Below are 22,188 nucleotides of genomic sequence, written 5' to 3' on the forward strand. Positions count from 1 at the left end.
CAATAAAACAGGCAGCTATTGTTCAGCCTGCTCTGAATGGGTACATTGTGTCACTAGATGTGGGGTGTTGCACACATGCCATGGCTTTGGCCTAAGGCCTGTGTAACAGACTGGCACCTCTCCTGCATCGTGGCGTTCTACTCTAGAAGAGTTGCGGATCTAAACTATTTTGCTATATTTGCAATTATTGCTCGTTATAGCAAATTTATCTGCTTACATGAAATAATCTTGGGTATGTGCACTCTCCGTTTTTAAGGCGTTTATTTTGAAGCAAGTCTTATTCAAAAACACCTGCTCTCCCTTACACAGGAACACTTGTTTGGCTGAGTGATCGTGTGTTCTCTGAGAAGGCCACTGATGGACATCTTTGACGACTGCTAATCTCCGGGATAAAAAAACCATTGTCTGAAATCGGACATGCCAATTGTCACCTTACCAGATGATTTGTTGGTAGGCGCCCTTATACAGTTAGGTCCATATATATTTGGACAGTGACAACATTTTTCTAATTTTGGTTATAGTCATTACCACAATGAATTTTAAACAAAACAATTCAGATGCAGTTGAAGTTCAGACTTTCAGCTTTCATTTGAGGGTATCAACATTAAAATTGGATGAAGGGTTAAGGAGTTTCAGCTCCCTAACTTGTGCCACCCTGTTTTTGAAGGGACCAAAACTAATTGGACAGATTCAATAATTTTAAAATAAAATGTTCATTTTTAGTACTTGGTTGAAAATCCTTTGTTTGCAATGACTGCCTGAAGTCTTGAACTCGTGGACATCACCAGACGCTGTGTTTCCTCCTTTTTGATGCTCTGCCAGGCCTTCACTGCGGTGGTTTTCAGTTGGTTTGTTTGTGGGCCTTTCTGTCTGAAGTTTAGTCTTTAACAAGTGAAATGCATGCTCAATTGGGTTGAGATCAGGTGACTGACTTGGCCATTCAAGAATATTCCACTTCTTTGCTTTAATAAACTCCTGGGTTGCTTTGGCTTTATGTTTTGGGTCATTGTCCATCTGTAGTATGAAACGACGACCAATCAGTTTGGCTGCATTTGGCTGGATCTGGGCACACAGTATGGCTCTGAATACCTCAGAATTCATTTGGCTGCTTCTGTCCTGTGTCACATCATCAATAAACACTAGTGACACAGTGCCACTGGCAGCCATGCATGCCCAAGCCATCACACTGCCTCCGCCGTGTTTTACAGATGATGTGGTATGCTTTGGATCATGAGCTGTACCACACCTTTGCCATACTTTTCTCTTTCCATCATTCTGGTAGAAGTTGATCTTGGTTTCATCTGTCCAAAGAATGTTCTTCCAGAACTGTGCTGGATTTTTTAGATGTTTTTAGCAAAGTCCAGTCTAGCCTTTTTATTCTTGATGCTTATTAGGGGCTTGCACCATGCAGTGAACCCTCTCTATTTACTTTCATGTAGTTTTCTCTCTATGGTAGATTTGGATATTGATACGCCGACCCCCTGGAGAGTGTTGTTCACTTGGTTGGCTGTTGTGAAGGGGGTTTCTCTTCACCATGGAGATTATTCTGTGATCATCCACCACTGTTGTCTTCCGTGGGCGCCCAGGTCTTTTTGCATTAATGAGTTCACCAGTGCTTTCCTTCTTTCTCAGGATGTACCAAACTGTAGATTTTGCCACTCCTAATATTGTAGCAATTTCTCGGATGAGTTTTTTCTGTTTTCGCAGCTTAAGGATGGCTTGTTTCACCTGCATGGAGAGCTCTTTTGACCAGATGTTTACTTCACAGAAAAACCTTCCAAATGCAAGCACCACAACTCAAATCAACTCCAGGCCTTTCATATGATTAATTGAGAATGACATAACGAAGGGAATGCCCACACCTGTCCATGAAATAGCCTTGGAGTCAATTGTCCAATTACTTTTGGTCCCTTTAAAAACAGGGTGGCACATGTTAAGGAGCTGAAACTCCTAAACCCTTCATCCAATTTAAATGCGGATACCCTCAAATGAAAGCTGAAAGTCTGAACTTCAACTGCATCTGAATTGTTTTGTTTAAAATTCATTGTGGTAATGTCTATAACCAAAATTAGAAAAATGTTGTCTCTGTCCAAATATATATGGACCTAACTGTACATGTTTGTGTTGGCTGAACCTATCGATATTGGCTGAAATTTGTGTAATGTCCAATTAGTGGATTTTCCATAAGTCTGATACCTACCAAACGTTTAGGATAAATCCCAATGGCGGACCAGGTAGGTCCCATGCCCCAGTTAGGGCCACCTGTAGTCAATATCTTTTGAACTGTAGGCATAGAAGTACAGATCTTGTGAGACATGGCCTGACCCTCATATGATTCTGCGTGTGACCGTAATGTGGTGTCAGGCCTGGTATACGGAGGAGCAAGTTCCAAAGCAGGAATAGAGGCTCAGAAAAGACAGTTCGCCTGATTGCATCTGATAACTTTCTTGTTTTTGGCAGTCTATATACCGTAAATCTAATGCTCACTAAAAACAAAAGCTGTGGAAATTCTGCTTTACGTTCAAGAGGTTTTTTCTATTTTTAAGGAGTGATTCCTATAACAACGTTACCAAATTAAGGGCGAGGTATATGCAGATGGGAACAAGAAGCATCTGACCTTTCTTTACACCTTTTTCCTTTTTTTTATCTACAGGTTTTGTATCCCATACTTCATATGTAATGCCATACTTAAAGGTTATTCCCACAGTATTGGGTACACAATATTACATTATTTTTGCATGACTTTATTTTTTTCATACAGTTCAAGCCCAACAATTCTTTTTCCTTGTACCTTTTAGTGTCTTTTTTCACCTCTTACTGCCCTTCTGCGTCCATCTTCAGACCTGAATGGGTGGTCCTATTCTTATTTGCTAAAGTTACGTTTCCCAACAGCACCCTGCTTCTTCTCAGTGCTGCAAGCCCCTTTCTCTGTAATCCTAAGTGTTTCCTGACCTAGATTGATCCATCTCAACATGTACAGGAGCGGCGAGGGCAGGGGAGCCTGCTGGGGCCTGGAGCGGCGAGGGCAGGGGAGCCTGCTGGGGCCAGGAGCGGCGAGGGCAGGGGTGCCTGCTGGGGCCAGGAGCGGCGAGGGCAGGGGAGCCTGCTGGGGCCAGGAGCGGCGAGGGCAGGGGAGCCTGCTGGGGCCAGGAGCGGCGAGGGCAGGGGTGCCTGCTGGGGCCAGGAGCGGCGAGGGCAGGGGAGCCTGCTGGGGCCAGGAGCGGCGAGGACAGGGGAGCCTGCTGGGGCCAGGAGCGGCGAGGGCAGGGGTGCCTGCTGGGGCCAGGAGCGGCGAGGACAGGGGTGCCTGCTGGGGCCAGGAGCGGCGAGGACAGGGGAGCCTGCTGGGGCCAGGAGCGGCGAGGACAGGGGAGCCTGCTGGGGCCAGGAGCGGTGAGGGCAGGAGACAGTAGGTGCCAGTGGAAGGCATATTGCATAGGTTTGTGTGTTGTGCAGATGTTTCTGGAGAAACATGAAATGTTTTCCACCAGTTGTATGGACAGGCCCAGTGTGTCTTGCAGGCAGTGGCGGGGTTGTATGTAGACTTGTCCCTGCATATTCTGCTTATCAGATACAACAAGAATGTTATCTATGCAGGTGCCGATTTGGTGTCAGGATGGCTGGCTTCCATCTTATCTCTCCCTGTATTGTATCATGAGGCTGCACTGATAATAATAGCGACGCTGCAGCGATACAGACAACGATCCGGATCGCTGCAGCGTCGCTGTTTGGTCGCTGGAGAGCTGTCACACAGACAGCCCTCCAGCGACCAACGATCCCGAGGTCCCAGGTAACCAGGGTAAACATCGGGTAACTAAGCGCAGGGCCGCGCTTAGTAACCCGATGTTTACCCTGGTTACCATCGTAAAAAAACAAACAGTACATACTTACATTCAGCTGTCTGTCCCTTGCCGTCTGTTTGCTGCACTGACTGCTGGCCGCAAAGTGAAAGCAGAGCACAGCCACAGCGGTGAGTCACCGCTGTGTGACTCACCGCTGTGCTGTGCTTTCACTTTCACTTTGCGGCCAGCAGTCAGTGCAGGAAATAGACGGCAAGGGACAGACAGCTGAATGTAAGTATGTACTGTTTGTTTTTTTACGATGGTAACCAGGGTAAACATCGGGTTACTAAGCGCGGCCCTGCGCTTAGTTACCCGATGTTTACCCTGGTTACCAGTGAAGACATCGCTGAATCGGTGTCACACACACAGATTCAGCGATGTCTGCGGGGAGTCCAGCGACGAAATAAAGTTCTGGACTTTCTTCCCCGACCAGCGACAGCACAGCAGGGGCCTGATCGCTGCTGCCTGTCACACTGGACGATATCGCTAGCGAGGACGCTGCAACGTCACGGATCGCTGGCGATATCGTCTAGTGTGACGGTACCTAAAGTTCTGGACTTTATTCAGCGACCAACGATCTCCCAGCAGGGGCCTGATCGTTGGTCGCTGTCACACATAACGATTTTATTAACGATATCGTTGCTACGTCACAAATAGCAACGATATCGTTAACGATATCGTTATGTGTGAAGGTACCTTTACTCAGATGGGTGATGGGGAATCGGATTACTCCTTATGATGCTTCACAGTTACCATGTGAATAAGATCTTGAGCTGATTGTCAGTAGCTTGCATTAAATCTATCAATAACATGGTATACGTATATGAGTACGGTCTATGGCGGGTGCAGATGTCGCCAGCACAGCTGGTAATGTCTGTCCGGTATGGACGCTTTTTACTTTGAACACAGTTTTCCTCATTATAAACTCAACAGGAACTGAACAGTTCAGGTCAAAGGTGTCTTTAATGCAATTGTACATACAGTTTCCCAAAAATGACTATCCTAACTAAAGACTGCCCCTCCAGAAATATGAGCCGTGCTGCACAGACATGGCGGAGAGCTGTGGCCCCACGTGTGTCTAGAATACTTGAGGCCCAGTGGGTCATCTTATTATTATTATATTGCCATGTATGCAGGTCTCCATTCTGTAATGCACCAATCTTTCTGCAACTTGTGAAGTGCCTGGAAACGTGGGCATGTAAGGGCGGGCACACAGAAGAGGGCGCCTGTGCAGGAACAGTGCATGGGCCCTATAGTGCCCTGTGTGTCTGTAACAGAAACTGTTTATAGGAGGGAGTGGAACTGGACCCCCTTACTTCTTGGGTCCCCTTGGGGCTATATGGGTGGCACCGATGGTATGTTCGCCCCTGTGGGCATGGCTGCATGCAATTTGCACTCCTTACAATGCATTCTATTCCTAAAAGAACTTGCACTTTTCATATGGAAGTTAACAAGGGGAAAAAAAGCTTCCTAAAAAGTCACAATCTCTTTGAAGATGATGATCCTGGCCTAATCTGAGACCTAAACGATTCCTTTCACAGTGTCATTCTGATTCTTCTGGTCTGGTGGGAAGGTCGCCCATTCTCGGGCTGCACTATCTGCTCCACCATACATTGACCTGCTTCATAACCCTTCTCTCAGCAGCTTATGGGATCCTCTGCAGAGATGAGACTACCTGGCAGTGAAGGGTTAATGACTCCCTGTAAGACAACCGCTCCAGTAACACCTCTGCCATAGGAGTGTGTCTCCATCGCCCATTCTCAGGCTGTAGTGGCTGCTCCGCCATACATTGCCCTCAGAGATGAGGCTACCTGGCAGTGGAGGGTTAATGACTCTCTGTAACACAGCCATGTAACACCTCCACCACAGGTGTGTGTCACCATCGCCCATTCTCAGGCTGTAGTACCTGCTCGCCATACATTGCCCTCAGAGATGAGACTACCTGGCAGTGGAGGGTTAATGACTCCCAGTAACAGCCCAGTAACACCTCCACCACAGGTGTGTGTCACAATCGCCCATTCTCAGGCTGTAGTGGCTGCTCCGCCATACATTGCCCTCAGAGATGAGGCTACCTGGCAGTGGAGGGTTAATGACTCTCTGTAACACAGCCCAGTAACACCTCCACCACAGGTGTGTGTCACCATCGCCCCATTCTCAGGCTGTAGTACCTGCTCGCCATACATTGCCCTCAGAGATGAGGCTACCTGGCAGTGGAGGGTTAATGACTCCCAGTAACAGCCCAGTAACACCTCCACCAAAGGGGTGTGTCACAATCGCCCATTCTCAGGCTGTAGTACCTGCTCCGCCATACATTGCCCTCAGAGATGAGGCTACCTGGCAGTGGAGGGTTAATGACTCCCAGTAACAGCCCAGTAACACCTCCACCAAAGGGGTGTGTCACAATCGCCCATTCTCAGGCTGTAGTACCTGCTCGCCATACATTGCCCTCAGAGATGAGGCTACCTGGCAGTGGAGGGTTAATGACTCCCAGTAACAGCCCAGTAACACCTCTGCCACAGGTGTGTGTCACCATCGCCCATTCTCAGGCTGTAGTGCCTGCTCGCCATACATTGCCCTCAGAGATGAGGCTACCTGGCAGTGGAGGGTTAATGACTCCCAGTAACAGCCCAGTAACACCTCCACCACAGGTGTGTGTCACCATCGCCCATTCTCAGGCTGTAGTACCTGCTCGCCATACCTTGCCCTCAGATATGAGTCTCCCTGGCAGTGGAGGGTTAATGACTCCCAGTAACACAGCCCAGTAACACCTCCACCACAGGTGTGTGTCACCATCGCCCATTCTCAGGCTGTAGTACCTGCTCGCCATACATTGCCCTCAGAGATGAGACTACCTGGCAGTGGAGGGTTAATGACTCCCAGTAACACAGCCCAGTAACACCTCCACCACAGGTGTGTGTCACCATCGCCCATTCTCAGGCTGTAGTACCTGCTCGCCATACATTGCCCTCAGAGATGAGGCTACCTGGCAGTGGAGGGTTAATGACTCCCAGTAACAGCCCAGTAACACCTCCACCACAGGTGTGTCACCATCGCCCATTCTCAGGCTGTAGTACCTGCTCCGCCATACATTGCCCTCAGAGATGAGGCTACCTGGCAGTGGAGGGTTAATGACTCCCAGTAACAGCCCAGTAGCACCTCCACCACAGGTGTGTGTCACCATCGCCCATTCTCAGGCTGTAGTACCTGCTCCGCCATACCTTGCCCTCAGAGATGAGGCTACCTGGCAGTGAAGGGTTAATGACTCCCAGTAACAGCCCAGTAACACCTCTGCCACAGGTGTGTGTCACCATCGCCCATTCTCAGGCTGTAGTACCTGCTCCGCCATACATTGCCCTCAGATATGAGTCTCCCTGGCAGTGGAGGGTTAATGACTCCCAGTAACAGCCCAGTAGCACCTCCACCACAGGTGTGTGTCACCATCGCCCATTCTCAGGCTGTAGTACCTGCTCGCCATACATTGCCCTCAGAGATGAGACTACCTGGCAGTGGAGGGTTAATGACTCCCAGTAACAGCCCAGTAACACCTCCACCACAGGTGTGTGTCACCATCGCCCATTCTCAGGCTGTAGTACCTGCTCGCCATACCTTGCCCTCAGATATGAGTCTCCCTGGCAGTGGAGGGTTAATGACTCCCAGTAACACAGCCCAGTAACACCTCCACCACAGGTGTGTGTCACCATCGCCCATTCTCAGGCTGTAGTACCTGCTCGCCATACATTGCCCTCAGAGATGAGACTACCTGGCAGTGGAGGGTTAATGACTCCCAGTAACACAGCCCAGTAACACCTCCACCACAGGTGTGTGTCACCATCGCCCATTCTCAGGCTGTAGTACCTGCTCGCCATACATTGCCCTCAGAGATGAGGCTACCTGGCAGTGGAGGGTTAATGACTCCCAGTAACAGCCCAGTAACACCTCCACCACAGGTGTGTCACCATCGCCCATTCTCAGGCTGTAGTACCTGCTCCGCCATACATTGCCCTCAGAGATGAGGCTACCTGGCAGTGGAGGGTTAATGACTCCCAGTAACAGCCCAGTAGCACCTCCACCACAGGTGTGTGTCACCATCGCCCATTCTCAGGCTGTAGTACCTGCTCGCCATACATTGCCCTCAGAGATGAGTCTCCCTGGCAGTGGAGGGTTAATGACTCCCAGTAACAGCCCAGTAACACCTCCACCACAGGTGTGTGTCACCATCGCCCATTCTCAGGCTGTAGTACCTGCTCGCCATACATTGCCCTCAGAGATGAGTCTCCCTGGCAGTGGAGGGTTAATGACTCCCAGTAACAGCCCAGTAACACCTCTGCCACAGGTGTGTGTCACCATCGCCCATTCTCAGGCTGTAGTACCTGCTCGCCATACATTGCCCTCAGAGATGAGACTACCTGGCAGTGAAGGGTTAATGACTCCCAGTAACAGCCCAGTAACACCTCCACCACAGGTGTGTGTCACCATCGCCCATTCTCAGGCTGTAGTACCTGCTCGCCATACATTGCCCTCAGAGATGAGTCTCCCTGGCAGTGGAGGGTTAATGACTCCCAGTAACAGCCCAGTAACACCTCCACCACAGGTGTGTGTCACCATCGCCCATTCTCAGGCTGTAGTACCTGCTCCGCCATACATTGCCCTCAGAGATGAGGCTACCTGGCAGTGGAGGGTTAATGACTCCCAGTAACAGCCCAGTAGCACCTCCACCACAGGTGTGTGTCACCATCGCCCATTCTCAGGCTGTAGTACCTGCTCGCCATACATTGCCCTCAGAGATGAGACTACCTGGCAGTGGAGGGTTAATGACTCTCTGTAACACAGCCCAGTAACACCTCCACCACAGGTGTGTGTCACCATCGCCCATTCTCAGGCTGTAGTGCCTGCTCGCCATACCTTGCCCTCAGAGATGAGGCTACCTGGCAGTGGAGGGTTAATGACTCCCAGTAACAGCCCAGTAACACCTCCACCACAGGTGTGTGAACAGCTCCAGGTTCCTCCCACACCAGAAGTGCTAGGTAGATTCCCCTCCTCCGCTCCTTCCCAGCAGCCCAGTGAGGGGGGGGCTCACAGATTCCACTACTGGGGATGGACCAGTTTACATTCCAGCCTGAGAAGTGACATTCCGGCCTGTAGCTGACGTGCAGAAGAGGAATGTGGACTGGGAGGCCCTGATGGAGGGAGCAGTGGTGACAGGCTGCAGCTTCTGTGTTACCCCAGGACTGGCCAGCTGCACACCGCCCTGCTGTCTGTGGGAACATTAACACACTTTCCCTGTGGCTGGCGGCTTGGAGAGTCTTCCATGGTCCTGGCTCCGTCATCTCTGGGAGACTTCTCGCTTGCAATGCTTCCTCCTCTGGGATCCAGCTTGGCGGCCATGAAGGAAGGGCTTGGGTTGGATGTCTGCTCCAGCTGATCTGCAGGCAGTGTCTGATCTTTCCTGTTCTTAATTCTCTGCATGGAAGTCACTTGTAGTGTTCTCCAGACACAACCGCCACTGTGAGGACTAGTGACGCTTTGTGGTAGGACCCCCATGTCCATCCTGGATTGTGGGCCTCTTCAGTGACTGATGACCTTATGTTGGCGGCCGGGACCCCTCTGTGGATTTAACCTAAAGTGGACTGTGGAATTAGTGGAAGTTTCTTTTTGTTTCCTCATTTGAACAGATTTTTAGGGGTTAATGAAATACCCTCCAGCTGTCGAGTACCTACAGGGGTGAGTACAGCCCCCCGATTATATAGGTAGCTACTTATAGACACGTCTGTCCTGCCGCCTCGGTGCAGTGAAGGCCATTGTATAGAGATGTCTCTTGTTTGCCCTTCATTTCTGCTAGGGGCAATGATGTTCTGGTGTATGAGCTTCTGTATTGTACGATTGGGTATTCTCGGGAAAAAAATCAGTTTATGTAATGGGATTGTTTTTAATGTTAGATTTTCAACACTGATTTTTCAGGAACAGTATGAAGTCTTGACTTATTTTAGGAGTTTGAACCCTTGGTTCTTAAGGCTTTGTTCACACTTCTAGATGGTCTATGCTGAAAATCCGTCATTCATACATTACAAAGAAATCTGCTTTAATTCAAGAGTTTGCCAATTTTCATATCATGGTCTTCTGTGGATTTCACCACTGTCATTGGTTGTTTTATCTGTATTGGCTGTGCAATTTATAAAGTACAGCGAAGTGCAGCCATCGTGCTGAACCCTGACCTCCTGTCACTGCAGTGTTCCCATACACATCGCCTACGGGGGAGGACATCACACTGCTACACATATATGTGTGTGCCAAAGGTAAAAAAAAGTGGGCGCTTTACTGACCCGTAGCTCCAGACAATGAGCTTCTCAATGAGGCGGTGTGTATACTCACTCACTCACTCACTCACTCATTCATTCATTCATTCATTCATTCATTCATTCATTCATTCATTCATTCATTCATTCATTGTTTCCTTGCAAGCGTCTTGTACTATTGGCTCTAGTCATAACTCCTCCATTCTATGGATTTGCTCACAATCTTAATTCCCTGTATAATTTCTGAAAGGCTCCTTCAAACCTGCACAAGAGTTATAAGTGTGTCTATATATAATATATAGCTGTCATTTACTTCACAGGGTTGTCCAGTCTTGAGATCTGTTTGCAGTCACTCTCTATGACTGCACACTGCTGAATCGTGACAGCGTGCAGTGCGCACACCATCGCAATTTCCCAGTATTGCCGGTGCCGACTAGATATGGTTGGCTTCACGGAAAATGGAGAGAAGCTGGATGAGTCTAGTCTGCCCATGACTGCAGGTATGAGAATCACATAGTGTCGTGCCCTCCTGCTCACATCACCAGTACTGGGGGATTGTGATGGCGCGCACCCCACCTGCTCTCACGATTCAGCAGACTGCGGTTAGACGGCCTGCACACTTGTCCCACGCCTCGACAATTCCTGACAGTTCTATAATATAAATGGCCACATATTGTTTTTGTGCATGGTTGAATGCGAGTGTCTACGGACTTTTGTCCCAATCCTGGACAACCCCTTTAATAGGTCGGCTCTTACATGGCCCCAGCCTGACATTTGCACTATTTGGGCGCTTTCCATATTCTGGACTTTATATTCAGCGTTATTATATGATGTAGCACAGAAGCTGCTTTATGTGCCTTTCTTGCTATGTTTTTAATGATTGGTTATATTAGGTTGTAAGCCGTGGAGCGCAGAGATGGCGGTGCCCAGTGCCAGCGTCCTGCTAGCCTATATGGCAGCCTGCGGACTTTCTGATCTTTGTGGAAGGCCGTCTGCCCGCTCCGGCTGTATGAAGCGCTTGCTCGGCTCTTGTCCTGACTGCTTTATTCTTCCTCTGGGGCTTAGTGCCAGCTCGGAGGCCATGGCTAACCCAACAGATTTCTGTACAGATGCCACTAGCAGCCACATATGAAGTACTGCGGGGGGTGTCTGTCCGGAGTCACTAGATCCTCGATATTTTAGAACCTAATTTTCTTTGGAAGACAAAGCAATCCGCAGAGGGTGCGCTCCAGATGCCCTACGCTTATACGGGGGCATACGCGTGCCAGGGTCTCTCATTAAACATGTACAGAAAATAAAGATTATTATTATGTACAGGGGCATGCCGAAAAGACCCCCTTGTGGCAGTGAATGCAGGGATTGAGCTTGGTAAATAAAATGTGAATGAACTCTCCAAGGGCCCAATAGACTACTGTGGGATTCCACCTGAAATCACTTTGTGTAACTTCCGTTTGCTGAAGCCATAAATACAAGAAGCGGCTACAATGCCCCAAATGTGGCAGCTCCTCTATTGCAGGATGTATGATCCAGACACAAGTGTTGGGAAAGCCGCGGTGTGCCGCCGCTCAGGGCAAGGATTTCCTTCATGAATCACTCTTTATCAGTGGTGCTTGCTGTGTCTTGTTGCCCGTAAGAAGGGCAGGGCCGCTGCTGCCAGTCACCGTGGAGTGTGGAGGACGGCGGCCACAGAACGTAAACCGGTTTGCCGTTTCCCAAGTGAAGCTTGGATTCTTTTTGTATCTTCTGTCGTCCCCATTTGTCCCCATCGCAGTAACCGCAGCCGGATATTTCTGACCGATTCCACACTAATTACTTCTAGGATTGACGGATGGTGGTTAGTGACTTTGGAAGCTGCGGGATGAATGAGTTTTCGTTTTGGGGATTATGGACGTGAAGTAAGGATTCGATCACACACATTGTGAAGAAGTGACAAGGGGCTGATTATCATGTGCCATCAGTAGAAATCTAAAATTAAAGGGGTTGTCTAGGATCAAGAAAAAAGGCCAGTAGGTGAAGGGGGTCCATAACACAGTAAGATAAGCGTCAACTACCTGTTAGATCCGTTGCCTTGGCTGCATCCGATCGCACACAAGACAGCAGCCAATCTCCGCTTTGGTGGTCTTGTACCATAAGCCAGTCCGGCTTTTATTACGTATTGACACGTGTTTTTATCCCGGACATCCTTATTAAGTGATTATGGAATCCATCAGAAAGATCTGAGGCATACGAAGGTTCAGCCAAAGTCCCATCCACTATAATGGGAGCCCCATAGATGCGGAGCTAGAATGCACACATGTTCATAAGTGTTTCAGAAAATACAGAACACATTAATTATTGCGTCTGACCAGACCTCTTACATGGCCTCATGCAATGTAAGCACAGCGGGATCAAGTCCCTGTTCTCACACCGTGACACTGCCACAGCAGAGACCACGGAAGTGACCATAACATCTCATCAGGATCTACATGTGCTAAAGCTGGTATGGCCACAGAGAGGTGTCTGGTCAGCCGTTTATCTCTTTCAGAGAATGCGTGTTAACAGATCCAATGCTTTATATTAAAGGGAATCTGTCACCAGGTTGTTGCTATCCCATCTGAGATCAGCATGATCTAGGGGCAGAGATCCTGATTCCAGTTTGTCACTGGGCTGCTTGCTGTAGTTTTGATTACATTTTACTGTGCATAGGCAGAAAGTTGCCAACTGTAGACAGCTTACTAAGTGACAGTGCTGGAATCAGGGTCTCTACCTCTACATCTTGCCAGTTTCCGATTAGATGGCAAAAATCTGGTGACAAATTCCCTTTTTATAGAGAGATGGTGGATATAGCCGTTAAGTAAGCAGCTTTCAACTTGCTAGTCTTGTGAGCGTCCGGCATCTTGTTATTCTTGTCACATGGATAATGAAAAAGGTTTTGAAAACTTCCTCCAATCCGGTCTTGAATTTAGAAAACAAAGTCACTTGTGTTCATATCCCATGAATGCCGGATGGACGCAGGCGGTTATGTAATTGTATCACGCGTCGTTGTTCTCGAAGACGTGGACAGAAGACGTCTTGGCCTCTTACTCATTATGGAAGTCCCTGCGTCTTTGGCGCTCATTTATAACAAAGCCCTGGGAGAAGACACAGTATGGTGATGAGCTCTGCTCACTTGTCAGCAAACTTTACACTACTCCCTTAGGCTATCTTCACACGACCAGTAATCCTCTAGTAGAACAGATCCACAACTTTTTTGTCCACCTGAAAACTGATTTCAATTGGATCCTTTTTTTTTTCACGTTGAAGTCTATGGTAAAGAAATCCGTTAAATAACAATTTGTTTTGCTTCACTTGAAACTGATCCAGTGAGCAAAAAAGTTATCATTTTCAAATGAAAGGAAAACTTATGGCTAATTAACGGATCCACTTTCCATAAACTTCAATGTTAAAAAAAAGAAAAAGAAAAAAACGAATCCAGTTGAAATACATTTCTTTCAGGTGGATAAAGTTGTCCCTACAGTTTTTTTTTTTGTTAACGGATTGCTGGTGGATCTGTTCTAATCGATAATTACTGGACATGTGAGCATAGCGAGAGGATAATTTCTGGACATGTGAACATAGATTGGATCCAGCAGCAATGCGTTATGGCTAAAGGATAATTACTGGACATGTGAGCATAGCCTTAAGGATAATTACTGGACATGTGAGCATAGATCGGATCCAGCAGCTATCCGTTATGGCTAAAGGATAATTACTGGACATGTGAGCATAGCCTTAAGGATAATTACTGGACATGTGAGCATAGCCTTAGGATAATTTCTGGACATGTGAACATAGATTGGATCCAGCAGCAATCTGTTATGGCTAAAGGATAATTACTGGACATGTGAGCATAGCCTTAGGATAATTACTGGACATGTGAGCATAGCCTTAGGATAATTACTGGACATGTGAGCATATCCTTAGGAGATAATGTTTCCAAACAGACAATGGGATTGTGCAGGGTAAAGGATTAGTGAAACTAGTCAGTGGTCATAAATTGGCTATAATTTTGCATCATTCTTCTAATACACACAGATGGGTATTGCAAGCAGATCTCTGTATGGCAAGCGCTCCATACAAGCTGCTTCCCGATATGGAGAGGAAATCTTGTCCTTTCCCTGTCAGTGTGCGGCCATTCATTCTGGCATATGGGGTCCGCAGCATCCTATCATCCCATCATCAATAGATCCTTCTCTCTTTATTGTTTGTTTTGTGATTGTATAGTGTACGATAGTGTTAGCTGATGTGTATTGTGTTATTAGAAGACATGGAGGAAGGGCGGGAGGTTTATAGCAAACGCTCCAATAATTGTGGGGTACAGATACATAGGGACGCCGAAAGGGTATGTGCACACAGTATTTGCAGCCGTTTTGATGCTTTTTAGGCTATGTGCACACGTTGCAGATTTGACTGGAATTTTCTGTGCAGATTCTGCATTTCTTGGCAGAAAACGCAGGTCAGAATCTGCGCCTTTTTTTGGTCTGTGCACACGTTGCAGATTTTTGTGTGGATTTCTTTCTTTTTTTAACCCCTGCAGATTTCTATAATGGAATGGGTGTAGAAACGCAGCAGATCCGCACAAAAGAAGTGACATGGTCCTTTTTTGAATCTGCTTCGTTTTCTGTGCAGATTTTTCCGCACCATTAGCACAGCATTTTTTTTGCCATTGATTTACATTGTACTGTGAACTACGTGCGGATCTGCAGCGTTTCTGCGTGGAAAAAAAAGCTGCAGATCTGCAGGAATTGTGCAATGTGTGCAATGCCTTCTACCGTTCATTTGAGTGGGTGAAAAATGCTGCAAAAAACGTTGTTAGACCTGACATGTCGCAGACTTGAGAAAATGCTTTGAAGGTTCAAACCTGAAAAGAAAACTAAAGAAGCGCGTGGAGGAATCTTTCACGTTACTGGTACTGTAAAACGCAGCATTTTTTGCACAGGAATAAAAACCTGGAGACAAAAACACAATGTGTGAACATGCCTTGTATTTGTAAGGCTAGTATGGTGAACGTCTCCTACGTTGCTGTGCTTGGTGGTAGAGACCTCCATAGTCACCATAAGTGACACACATGGTTGTATTTTTGTCGACCTATTTGTCGAGCTCTCCGCAGAAACAAACAATCTCCTTCCCCATCCCTCCTATACTGAGCGCACCCTGTTTAAATTAGGAGAGTTCACTTGAGGATATTCCTATTAGATGATACGGTAACCCACGGCTGAGTAACCAGTGAGCAGCAGGCCCTATACATGGGGGATGTATAGAGTAACAATATTCAGGAATCATTAATGAATAGCAGAAGAAGACTCTAAACTTGTCTGCGTCCACTTAGGAAACCAGTCCGGTTACCGTGCACTGCTACATTCCTTTTAGCTTGAAATGACAAAAGCCATTGTCTTAAACCTGCTCCCACCGCACCCATGAAGGGTAACCTGCGGGGAGGCTTTCTCTAATCCCACTAGCTAGTCCAAATTGTCCTTAGGCTGCATTCACACATTAGGGCACTCTTTTTTTTTTTTTTTTTTTGCACATGTGTAAAAGCCAGATTGCACCAAAAAATTACGGCTTTACTGTATGTGCAAGATACAGTATCACAAAAGTGAGTACACCCCTAAGGCTGGTGCCACACTTGCAAGTGCAATGTGAGAAACTTGTGCGGGTCTCTCGCCTCAATACCCGGCACTGTCGCCCACACTCGGGACTGGAGTGTGTGGCTGCATGTATTTCTATGCAGCTGAACCCTCTGGTCTCGAGTGCCAGCGGCAGTGCCAGGTATTGAGGCGAGAGACCCGCACAAGTTTCTTGCATTGCACTCGCAAGCGTGACCTCGGCCTAAGTGAAACTATTGTGTGGCCACCATTATTTTCCAGCACTGCTTTAACTCTCTTGGGCATGGAATGGAGTTCACTAGAGCTTCACAGGTTGCCACTGGAATCCTCTTCCACCCCTCTATGACCAGATCACGGAGCTGGCGGATGTTGGAGACCTTGCGCTCCTCCTCCCTCTATTTGAAGGTGCCCCACAGATGCTCAATAGGGTTTAGTCTGGAGACATGCTTGGCCAGTCTAGCACCTTTACTGTCTCTTTAACAAGGCAGTGGTAGCCTTGGTGGTGTGTTTGGGGTCGTTATCATGTTGGAATACTGTCCTGTGAACCACTTTTCTGAAGGGAGAGGGTCATGCTCAGCTTCAGTATGTCACAGTACATGTTGTCACAGTACATGTTGGCATTCATGGATCCCTCAACGGACTGTAGCTCTCCACAGTCGGCAGCACTCATGCAGCTCCAAACCATAACACTCCTACCACCATGCTTGACTGTAGGCAAGGCACACTTGTACTCCTTGACTGGTTGCTGTCACACACACCATTGACACCATCTGAACCAAAGAAGTTTATCTTGGTCTCATCAGAGCACAGGACATGGTTGCAGTAATCCATGTCCTTAGTTTGCTTGTCATGAGCAAACCATTTGTGGGCTTTGTGGGCTTTCTTGTGCTTCATCCTAAGACGCTTCCTTCTGGGATGACAGCCATGCAGAGCAATGTGATGCAGTGTGCGGCGTATGATCTGAGCACTGACAGGCTGAGCCCCCACCCCTGTAGCATTGCTGGCAGCACTTATACGTCTATTTTGAAAAGAGAACCTCTGGATATGATGTTGATCGCGTGCACTCAATGTCTTTGGTCGGCCATAATGAGGCCAGTTCTGTATGGTCTTGGCCACCGTGCTGCAGCTCAGTGTCAGGGTATGTGTCCACCTTCAGGATGGCCGGCGCTTTGGATGGAGCGGAAAACTCGCTCCGCCCAAAGCCCCGCCCCCTTCTGGAGACACGTTGATGCTGGATGTGTTCACTGCACACATCCGGAATCATCGCACCCTGCGACTTACCTTGCAGCGTCGCAGCGTCGCCGCAAGGTAAACGGACATGCTGCGGCCTAAAAAGACGCATGTCCGGAATCACAGGGCCGCCGGATGCTTGTTACCACGCATAGTGGAGACGGGATTTCATAAAACCCCCTCCACTATGCTGTAACATCTGGATGCTGTGGATTGAACGCTGCGGCTTCACGCATGTAAAACAGCCCATGGACAGATACCCTCAGGGTGTTGGCAATCTTCATATAGTCTAGGCCATCTTTGTGTAGAGGAACAATTCTTTTTTTTCAGATCCTCAGAGAGTTCTTTGCCATGAGGTGCCATGTTGAACTTCCAGTGATGTGTGAGTGTGACATGCTTCCCATTCACACCTGAGACCTTTTCACACTAATGAGTCACATGACACAGGGGAGGGAAGAGGGCTAATTGGGCACAATTTGTCTCTTTTGACTTAGCAGTGTACTTACTTGTTGCCAGCAGTTTAGACATTAATGGCTGTATGTTGTCACTTAGAGGTCACACCACATTTACACTGTTATACAAGCTGCACATGGACAGAGCTGCCCATGAAAAGATAAAATATTTCCAAAAATGTTAGAGATGGAGTTACACTAATGATACGCACACACACGCACACCCATATACACAGTGTATATGTATAATGTGTGTGCGCTGGCTGCACAGTACAACCGATCAGAGCTCTGTTAAATGCCCGTTTACCCAAGCAGACCTAGCGATGCACGCTGAGCGATCTGAGCTACATTGCTGCCATCATTTTTAGCAGTGCAATATTATACAGGACGACAAGAGTGGCATGTACAGTAGTAGGACCCATCAGAGGGAGATCACCTTGCCGTGGTTGATGGGCACACATGAATTGGCCAATTTATGCGCTAAGAATCTTCATTTTATCTATAAGGCTGGGTTCCCATTGCGTTATGGGAACGCGCTTAACGGACAGCGTTGCACGGCGAAATTAACGCCATGCAACGCGTCCGTTAGCGCGCCCATTCATGGCAATGGGAACGCGCAGCACTAGCGCGTGCCATGTTCGCGACACGCTGGTGTTTCCTGGCGCGCCGCGGACGCTGCTCGCAGCGTCCAAGGCGCGCCCGCGGTTCGTTCCCCGCTCTCGCAGATCGGGGATCTGCGACAGCGGGGACGTTACCGCGACCCCAGGACGTGGCCCCATTAAAAACATTGCGTTAGTGCAACCCGTTTAGCGCTAGCGGGTTGCGCTAACGCAATGTGACCCTAGCCTAACTGTAAGTTTTATGAAATTTTTTTTTTTGAGAAGCATGATTCATATCGAACATTTGTCTGTGTTTTCACATGGCCCAGATTCATGTACATGTGCTGCTGTGTGTATATATATATATATATATATATATATATATATATATATATATATATATATATATATATATATATATATTATATATTATAGTGCTGCGCAAAACCTCATTTCTCCTGATGACCTTGTTTGGCCCAATCCTTGGGTGATCAGCGGCCTGTTACATGGCATGATAATGGTGAAGCAATGATTTTGTAACATCGCTCGTTCACGATTATCTTGCGGTGTTATTGCTTCTCTAGCTCAGTCTATGTTAAATATTTATTTCCCCAAAATCACAATCTCTATTAAAAATAAAAATGTAAAGATCTTGCAGTTTTCATTTTGACCACTGGGGCTTTTTAGACTTCTCCCAGGTAGTTTAGCAGATAATCTCTTCTACTGAAGTATCTAATGAGCTTGTGAAGATGTGAATGGAGCAGGGTCCGCTGTGACTTGTGTTATCAGCTGTGTATAGCGGTGTGAACTGCCATTGATTACCTGCCTCTGCTGATAATGAGCCTGCTGAAACAGAGTGGAAAATGGCCTCAGTGGCTGGTGGGAAAATTGCGAGAATACTATGAAAGAATACTATGATTGTTTTTTCTTATATATATTTTTAACAAAGATCACAATGTTGGGGGAGAAAAAAACACCAACAATTTTAATAAGCTACATGTCACCCAAAAAGCTGATTTATGCTCATCATTCTGCCTTTACAGAAAGGGTATACTGTGCAGAATGCTGTTGGGTTGTTTATTTTTTCGGTAAGTGCCAATGTACCTTGTCTATCCGAACCGTGGCCACAAGCACAATGTGGACCTTGCCTTAGACAGCCCCTAATTATAGATATTTATTGTCAAATGAGGATATTCCCATTTATTGGGGGCCGTCTTCACAGTACAAGCCCGTAACTTAATAAAATGTGCCCTCAGCGTTTCCTGTTGAAAGGAGATCATTTAAGGTCGGTCTTTTCACTGAGGGGTCAGATACTTGCCCTTTGCCCTTTCCATTTTGAGCTCTGGGGTCGATTTCTCCTGTTGAGAGAGTTCTCTTTATATATTTAGATTATTAAGCCGATTTTGTTTCTTCTGATGACGGGACTTATCCTTTCATGCTTATCTTTTTGCTGAGCAAGGTTGTCCGTACTATTGCTTAGAACGAATTTTGGAGGTTTCTTATGAACTGGGTAAGTTATTGTTGAGAGTGGCAAAGCCATGCTGTGCAGAGGACATGGTGGCAGAGCCTTGCAGAAGCCGGCCGTCTGAGACCCGGCTCCTGATCTGGGTTCCTCCAATACTGGTGAAAGAATAATCTGCTGTCTCACCTAGCGGACGTGTTGGGGTTGATACTCGGCATGTTCTTCTAAGCACCTTTTACAGTCTCCTTTCTAGATGCATATATGCATAGTAATTACCCATACGTTACAACTTGCGATTTGGGTAAATGAAGGATTCCTCAAGCAGATTTCTTCATTTTTTCCCCCCTCTGGTCATTTGCCTAGAGTCAGTCATTCTCATCCTAATTTGTATGAATACTTGGGTTGAGAATATGTAATTAACCCTAGAGGTTGGTAAAGCAATGCACATCACTGTGATCGGCTCTGAATTGGTGGACTGCTTTGTCTGTTCCCATGCCAAGCATTGAGGGGCGTCTGAAATCCGTTTATTGTACCTGCTGTAAAGTGAAAGGCCACTGTCTACAAAAAACAGCTTTCAGAGATCCCTACTTGGTTAACATCTCATTAGGTTCTTTGGTGTTCTCCTTAAAGGGGTTTTTCAGTGCCTCTTCCACATTTGGGGCGGTCAGGCTCTGCTCGCTGCTTGGCAAGTTTGGTGCAAGACCAGCAGGTATCGTGCACCAGTCCTATAATTTAGGACAGGACCCATACACACAACCTGGCATTTGTCTGACATGGCACAGTGTCCGTAGCATGCCTCACCTTCCCATCCAAATTCATGAGGACTTGCCAGCCATATCTTGTGTATGGGGAGCTCTTGCCTCTCCACTGGTACCAGATGTGGGGGAAAAGAAGCTTAGTGTGGATGGTTGTCAACTTGTCTGACCCTTTTGCTGTTAAGGCAGATGGTCCATGTCCAGAGGTGTGTGCTATTGGCTTACTCCCCTCTCCCCATTCCAAGCACATACACACTTGGCTCAAATTTAGCATACATTTAGAGAAGAGCTTAGAGAGTCCGGTCAGCCAGCAGGTATCTGAGATGCATGACCAGCTATAGATTTGAGGATGTTGCCAGATTTCACAATACTAAATAATTGTCCTGTTAGACCTGATGAAGTTGGTGTACTTGCATTGAAAGACGTTATTAGCAGTATAATTATTTTTAAAAGCTTTACTGGATGATTAATTAGATTATAAATTGATATTTTTTGCTCTTTCAAAGCTGATTGCACGGATCCAGCGTTCTTAGGATTTCTTTACCACAACCTGTTGGCACTGCCATGGGGTCCGGTATGGCTCCAGCCGGCACTCCCGATAAGCTCAGCAGTGACGCTGGAGCAGCTACAGTGTAGCTATTTTGAGGAGCCCTGTGGAACCCACTTAGCACTTTATTTTAATAGTGAACTCTGAGTTCTATAGGACCAGGAGCTGTAGCTCAGTAAGCATCTGAAAAGTTCAAAGTATGTAATGATGAGGGAAGTGCCATCGCTTTGTCAGAATGAGGTCAAGGACAAGGCGCTGCTCTAAAAAAACTAAACTCATGCATTTTTAAATGGTATTATAGCTCAACAATCCTGTCTGAAAATCAAGACCCAAATCTTGTAAAGCAGTGGAAATGAGTTGACGTCACCTCAGCGTTTCAGTCAAGGGTAATTATAGATCGCATGAGAGTAGGAATAGGATTCTCTGCCGCTCACAAATACCTGCTTTGTTTGTTAGTAAGCAGCCCCCCACACAGAAACCCACCCCCAAGCATTTAGTATGTGTACCCCATATCCAGTGACCAGTAATGGTGTTTCCCATATAGTTCTTCTGCAACCGTTCTATGTACGGGGATCTATATGGAAAACATGGAGTGGGGCTGCGAGTGGAATTTTCCTCTCCTTTCTATTTCGGCTATTATATCCAGTGACAGACGCACTTTCAGCTTTATAATCCTTTTTTTTTTTTTCCCCTGAATGCCCTCGCACTTTCTGAATAGCGAGCTTTGTGCCCTGTCTGGGCTGCTTTGACTTTGCATGTTTGTGAAAAGCAAAACACTCCACCCAGAAAAGTTGGATATAGTTTTTCCAGGTCTAAAATTGTATTCCGGGCTGTGAGCCTGAAGCGAGAAGTCGCTGACCATGTGGAGTAAGTGGGCCGTTATCTTTGTGGTTACGTCGGTGTCCTGTGTAAGGTGGGCACAGACGACGCTGGGCTTTATACTGCATTGCGTGGCTTTTTCCTCTTAATTGGGTGTTTATTGCAGTCTCCATTTGTCCTGCAGTCTGTGTGGTGGGCTGAGATGTGATTGTCATTCCCCCAGTGCTGTACAGCGTTAGGAGTGGCCATACAATATGAGATCGCTCTGTGTCTTTTGCACTTTATCTTTATTTGCCGGTCTTGGATGGTGAAAGCCTGGTGATATTTGTGCCCTTCTACCTGTGGTCACCATCTGATAGATTGTGAATTATTGACACTAGTATAGCTGTAAGGTGCTATACGCAGGCTCTGTCTCGGTGGCGGATAGCCCTGACCTAATTTATCATGGTAAATATGTTTTTGATCCAGTAATCGGCTTTCCATGCTAATCTGGAACGGTGATGTGTCCGGTCTGATGGGTGGACGGCTGCAAGGCTCTGGGCACATTTAATCACACTTTGTAGAT

General features: G+C 47.1%; 1 protein-coding gene across 14 annotated transcripts in view; it reads left to right on the forward strand.

Moving 5' to 3' along the window:
• Window positions 1-22,188, forward strand: part of RAPGEF2 (Rap guanine nucleotide exchange factor 2) — a 253,329-nt gene that overhangs the window by 127,593 nt on the left and 103,548 nt on the right. Inside the window, exon 1 of one of the 14 annotated variants that reach the window (XM_069744155.1) lies at window positions 9,408-9,563. The exons of the other annotated variants lie outside the window; for them this stretch is intronic. Within the exon in view, the coding sequence (XP_069600256.1) occupies window positions 9,529-9,563 (35 nt within the window). The 5' untranslated portion in view covers window positions 9,408-9,528. Of the gene's footprint in view, window positions 1-9,407; window positions 9,564-22,188 lie in introns of those variants that run through there. 14 annotated transcript variants of the gene reach the window in all.

The sequence above is a fragment of the Ranitomeya imitator genome, chromosome 1 (assembly GCF_032444005.1).
Source record: "Ranitomeya imitator isolate aRanImi1 chromosome 1, aRanImi1.pri, whole genome shotgun sequence".
In the NCBI taxonomy this organism is placed as follows: domain Eukaryota; kingdom Metazoa; phylum Chordata; class Amphibia; order Anura; family Dendrobatidae; genus Ranitomeya; species Ranitomeya imitator.